General features: G+C 49.9%; 1 protein-coding gene across 1 annotated transcript; it reads left to right on the forward strand.

The window, feature by feature from the left end:
- Window positions 1-1,126: 1,126 nt before the first annotated feature.
- Window positions 1,127-2,419, forward strand: CHST2 (carbohydrate sulfotransferase 2). Its single transcript, XM_054386154.1, has one exon. The coding sequence runs from the start codon at window positions 1,127-1,129 to the stop codon at window positions 2,417-2,419; it is 1,293 nt and encodes a 430-aa protein (XP_054242129.1).
- The last annotated feature ends 4,001 nt before the right edge of the window (window positions 2,420-6,420 follow it).

Raw genomic sequence — 6,420 nt, forward strand, 5'->3', positions numbered from 1 at the left:
CCAGCCGCTCGGGCTCGTAGCTTGCAAGGAGTGGCACTTGCCACAGGCTGGGGGAGCAGGGCTGGGGCAGCGACCCAGCATGCAGGCGGGAGCAGCGGTGCAGTGCAGCACCAGACACTTGGCAAGCTCCTTCATCAACCCATGTCAGCTCAAGAGGACTAAGGGACACCTGGAGACTGCAAAGTGACTGCGGAGTTGTAACGGTTATACTGTCTGGAACGGCAGGCTGCGTTTGGGTTTGCTGCTTTTGGAGAAGTTATTAAAAGACCTTTGATAAATTCGAGTTTTTGTAAATACCAGGTTAACGATGACGGGAACCAGAGCTGCGGCCTTATCCGTTCCAGGCCTTTCATGGGTCTCCCTCTAACACACACACCCACCAACCCACCCACCCCCTCAGCCCCCTAACAACGAAAGAGCAATTTCTAACTGTGCTCAGGGCAAACTGACCCGAGTGGGACGGTCTGTCCGGGGAAGGGAGCGCTACAGACCGACGCCGGATGGCGGGGCAGCAGCGGGATCAGCAACGCCGCCGCCTCCACCGCCACGGGGCGCACCGGGTACAACCGGGAACGGAGCCGGCAAAGGGACTGCGGACAGAGCGACGGTGGCGAGCGCCAATGGAGAGCGCGGGGCGGGGCGCCGCCGTTTCTGGCCCCACCTCCGCGGCGGTTCCCTGCGCGGTGGCGGCGGCCGGCCGACCTCTCCCCGCTGCGGCAAGAAGCGGGGGCGTCATGCGTGCTGGCGAGGCGGGGCGGGGCGGTGCAGCGTAGAGACCTGCCCGCCCTTCCCGCTCACCGCCCCTTGCTCCCGCCCCCGCGCTGCGGGGCGGAGCGGAGCAGAGCGCGGCACCGCCTCGCCTCGGCGGCCGCCGTGAGCGGGGCTGCTGCGGCGCCCGCGGCTGCTCGGCGATGGCGGCGCGGAAGAAGCGCGGGCGGACGCGCGGTTGCTAAGTAGGGCAGCGGAGGGGTGGGGGCGGTGGTGGGGCCGTAGCGGCGACTGCGCCATGCGGGCTGGGCGCGGGGGCCGGCCGGGGGCCGGCTCCGGGGGCGGTGCGCCCTGCTGCCCGCCACGGGCCCCGGGGCGCTAGGGCGCTGAGCAACAGTTGGCCCCGTTGCTGCCCAGCATGAAAGTGTGCCGGCGAAAGGCTCTGGCGCTGTGCCTGGGATACGCGGTCCTGCTGGTCCTCGCCGCTCTCAACCTGCTGGAATATAAGTGGCGGCGGGGGCCGCGGCGCTGCGGGGAGCCCCCGACCGCCCCACGCCACCGACCCCCGCCGCCCCCGCCGCCTCCTGCCGGGAGTCGTGGTCCGCCGGGCGCCCGGCGGCAGCTGGTATATGTCTTCACTACTTGGCGCTCGGGTTCATCCTTCTTTGGGGAGCTCTTCAATCAGAACCCCGAGGTCTTTTTCCTCTACGAGCCAGTGTGGCACGTCTGGCAGAAGCTGTACCCCGGGGACGCGGTCTCGCTGCAGGGGGCGGCCCGCGACATGCTGAGCTCCCTGTATCGCTGCGACCTTTCCGTCTTCCAGCTCTACAGTACGGCGGGCGCCGGCAAGAACCTCACCACGATGGGCATCTTTGGGGCGGCCACCAACAAGGTCATCTGCTCCTCGCCCCTCTGCCCGGCCTACCGCAAGGAGGTGGTGGGCATGGTGGATGATCGGGTGTGCAAGAAGTGTCCCCCGCAGCACCTCAGCCGCTTCCAGGAGGAATGCCACAAGTATCATACGTTGGTCATCAAGGGTGTTCGCGTCTTCGACCTGGCCGTGCTCGCCCCGCTCATGCGCGATCCAACCCTGGACCTCAAAGTCATCCACCTGGTGCGAGATCCCCGGGCCGTCGCCAGCTCCCGCATCAAGTCCCGGCATGGACTCATCCGGGAAAGCCTGCAGGTGGTGAGGAGCCGGGACCCCCGCATCCACCGCATGCCATTCCTTGATGCAGGCCACAAGCTGGGTGTAAAGAAGGAGGGAGGTGGCGGCTCAGACTACCATGCCCTGGGTGCCATGGAGGTAATCTGCAGCAGTATGGCCAAGACCCTGCAGACTGCTTTGCACCCCCCCGACTGGCTCCAGGGCAACTACATGGCCGTGCGCTATGAGGACCTGGTGGTTGAACCCATCAAGACCCTGCGGCAGGTGTATGGGTTTGTCAACCTGTCGGTCAGTCCAGAGATGGAGAAGTTTGCCCTCAACATGACCAGTGGCCCTGGCTACTCCTCCAAGCCTTTTGTGGTGTCAGCCAGGAATGCCACTCAGGCACTGAGTGCCTGGAGGACTGCACTCAGCTACCAGCAGATCAAGCAGGTTGAGGAGTACTGCCACCAACCCATGGCCCTTCTAGGCTACGAGAAGGTCGGCAGCCCTGAAGAGGTGAAGGATCTCAGCAGAATGTTGCTCAGGAAGCCACGGCTGTGACGGGGCAACTGATGCCCACTGACCACCCTCGGGAGTGGCTGAGCCTTGCCAGGGAGGGGAGCCACTCCTGCTGGCTTGAGTGAGGGACGGATGTGGGAAAACCAGCCTGGTTTCCAGTTTGCTCCAAAGACAGCTGAAGGGTAACATACAGTACTGTGATTTTTTTTTTTTTTCATTTCCCCACCACCTTGCATTGGGTTAGATGTGATTAAGAAAAAAAATAAATACAGTGTAAAGCCTCATTCTCCCCTAAAATGCCAGGCAGTGATTCTGTACCAAAATACTGCTCATGGATTTCTTGTGAATTTGAAGACAGTAACAAAAACTCTTGCACAATTCTTAACACATCTTTATCTCCCTTGGTGTGGAGGGGATGCCCTTGGAAAGCGTAGTGCTGAAAATCGGACTTTTGAGTTGAAAGCAAACGTTCAGACAAGATAGTAAAAAAAAAAAAATCAATAAATGATATTCATTTTTATAATTACCTCAATTGTTTGGGAATTACAGTGTTTCTTATGTATAGCTGGAGGGAATGCTTGCTTGAAATGCAACATGGACTTTTGAGAGGGTATGGGTGGAGGGCTGGAGTGCAACATTTGATGTGCTCAAAGATTATGAGCTTCTCTGGCAGAAACAAGTACAGGTCTCACAAATGTAGTGCAGGTTTTATGACTATGGCAAAGCAGATTTCTATTTCACTAATGTCTTTCATGTTGTATTTAAAAAGTCTTTCATGTGCTGCTGTATTAGTGTCTTAAGAGTTTTAAAATGTTTTAACATTGCAGCAGTATTTGTTTTTGTCTTGACATGTATGTCCAGGAGTTGCTGTCAAATAGAAGTGGATCTGCAGTGTGACCAGAAGTGCAAGGATTTAAAATGTCATTTATCATACTGAAAATTTTAGCATGTGTGAAAACAAAAATAAAGTTACATATATTCTATATATAGTGCTAACAATACATAAGATATGTAAAATATTTCTTGATGTTGGTTGGTAACAAGCATAACAGGGAAGCATAGAAAAATGCATAAAATGATTTATTTTTCCCCTTTGTCTAAGTATTGGAGGGTATATTTATGTACAAGGAGGGAGGAAATGTACAGCTGTGTGTTCCTAGCTATAATGAAGCTTTTACAGAGTCAACCTATCATTTGATTTCAGAGCACTGGTTAGATGCTTGTTTCTTCTGAATTGTCATGCTCTACAATGGAGCCAGATGGTGGTCTGGCTCTTTCTGGGAGCTTTGCCTAGAGACTCTGTCCCATTGTTAAAACTTGATTAAAACAAAATAGGAGATTTTACTACTGCTGCTTTTATAATTTCCTGGGGAAAAAAAGTCCTGGTTTATTGAAGGTTAAGTGGTATGTTGCATGAGAAGTGCAGACACCTCAAGTAGTTTTTAATCTTGGCGGTGTTCTGTGATGCTTTTTGAAGGCTCATTTTGGAACCTGAGTTTTTAAACAAAAGTGGTTTTGCCAAACCAGTCTCTTAGAAGATTATAGACTTTTCTACAGGAAGTATGTTTTACATTGCCTATTTGGGTGTTGTGCCTTCAGAAAATGTGAAGAGTCAGAGTAGGTAAAAAGGAAATCGATTTGTGAAAATAAATTGATATAAACAGGATGCTCCTAAGTGTGTGTGTGTGTGTATGTGTGAATTTTTTGGTGATGTATAATATGTCAGTTTCTTGTGTTAGTACTTTAAGTTAAACGAGTGATGATAACTGGCTGCTCAGTTCTTTGAGTTCTTGATGAAATTTTGGTATTAGATACTGAACCTACTTTGAAAAGGAAACAGATTTAATAAACTAGATAAAAGATTATCGCATAATGTTGCCTGTACATTCACACGTCCGTTGCCTCAGTTTGTCTTTACCACCAGCACAAATAACATCTGTGTATGGGAGATAGCAGTGCTAAAAATGGGGTTTAAAGCACAAGTTAAGGTACCTCTGAAATGGGGTGTTTTTTGTTACTGCTGCAGAGTAGTGGATTTTGGATGTCTGGTTTTGGGCTGTACGCTGTGGGGTTTTGGGTGGGTTTTTTTTTTTTGTTTTTTTTTTTTTTTTTACTTTCAGTCAGTGTGTCCTGGGGCAGTTCTGGAGAATTTGATGTGCTTACAGAGCATGTCACTTGCTTTTTATCCATCCACTGCCTCACCAGGCACCTCTGCTCCTCAGACCACAGTCCTGCCTGGCTGCCTGCTAGCAGGCGCCCAGGGAGTGTGGCAGCTGTGCTCTCAGCGGGGCCGCCGGGCAGCCGCAGAGCCTCTCCGCAGAGCGGTGTGCGGTATGCTTCCCGCAGGGGCGCCTGCCCCGCTGTCCCTCTGCCTCTCTGCCCCTCTGCCTCTCTGCCCCTCTACACTGGGACACTGCGCTGCGGTTTGGGCTCCTGCTGCCTTATGGATGGAATGTTGCTGTAGTTTCTAAGTGGGGCTTTCTCATGACAGCGTGTTAGAGCATGATCTCTTTTGGTTTGTGGGGGCTGAAGCACAGTTATTCATGCGTGCAGAATTCCGTGGTCTCCTCTGGGAAAGTTTTCTGGGTGAGGAAAGTGAACGAGAACTAATTGCCTGGGAACAGAGGAGACCAATTGACTTAGCTTCCAAAAATCTCATTTGGATTCTAATTATATTTAAAAGCTCATCCTGTCGTTGCTACTCTTCTAATAATGCTGCCTTGCAAGCATCTGCTTCGCTTTACTGATAGGAAAGGCATGCCAGCAGAGTTAACAGCATCTGAACCTGGGCCATAATTGGAGCTCCACCTACTACATTGCAGCAAGGAACTGTACAATTGAACCTGGGCATGTTTTGGTGAAGAGAAGAAGTAATGCAAAGAAAATAAAGGACTGCAGTTTCATTCAGGTGAAGTTTCAGAAGTGCATGACATTCTGCTTGTGTAAAATACAGGTGGGCTAAGCCCTATATTTGATGCTGCTCCATTAAACAACTAAGTACATGGTCAACTGGCAGTTAAAAGAGGCCATTTTTAGTCCTTTTTTATATTCAGAAAAGAGGATTAGAGGGATTCTAAAAAGCAAAAAAAGTTTGAAAATGTAGAAAATTAGAAAAATAGGGTATCAGAAAGATTATGAACGTGGTTATAAAAGACCTCTGCCTGTTGTGAGAAGGAACATCCAGCTAAGGTCAGAGTATTTAAATATAACTTGACTCTTATGCGTAAGTATACTGCCTAGGTTTATTTTCTGTCTGATTTAACAATTACAGTGTGCTTCTTCAGCTGAAGCTAATGGTTGTATTAGCAAAGAATCGATAGCATACACAAGATACAGGAGGCACCAAGTTGGACTGAACTGGGAGGGAGGCTTTCGAAGACAGCAAGTCATGTCAATGGAACAGAAAGGCCAGTGTGCAACTGTGTTGGTTTCTGCTGTGAACAAACAGAGAATATTGTACAAGTGCTGTAAATAATAATCACTGAGCGCATCAAAACACAGGAACCCCATCTGTCCTCCCTTGAATGAACTTAAAATACAAAGCATGTAAAAATGTGTAAGTTGCTGCAGTTGACCTAAATTCTGATAATGAAAAAGAATGGTTAGATAAAATATATTTCGGTCTTTCTAACAAAAAGGAGGAAGTTCTTCATTTTTCCGATCACTTTGCAAATTTTTTCAGGTGTGAAGCTTCATGCTCTGACTGGGAAGAGGAACATAACTGACTTAATGAAGTCTCAACCCCCCCTGTTTTTTAGTTATGATTTTAACTGAGCTCCCTAGAGAGAAACTACTGACAATTAAAAGAAATTCTTAAAAGTTCTTCATCCTGTAAACTACGAGGGGTGGGATTATTCTTTATTTCCCTCTTCGTTTCTAATTTCTGTGGTGTGTTTTAAGTGTCATTGAAAATGAAGGGTGTTTAACATGACCTTTTACGTACTGCAAGGGGTGATCTTAGAGTCTGTTTTTCAGGTTTGCTCCTGTGCCTCCCTTTAAGTGTGGTCAGGGTCTCTTTGGAGTGGTGAATGCCAGTTGTGTCA

The sequence above is a fragment of the Indicator indicator genome, chromosome 13 (genome assembly GCF_027791375.1).
Source record: "Indicator indicator isolate 239-I01 chromosome 13, UM_Iind_1.1, whole genome shotgun sequence".
Taxonomy (NCBI): Eukaryota; Metazoa; Chordata; class Aves; order Piciformes; family Indicatoridae; genus Indicator; species Indicator indicator.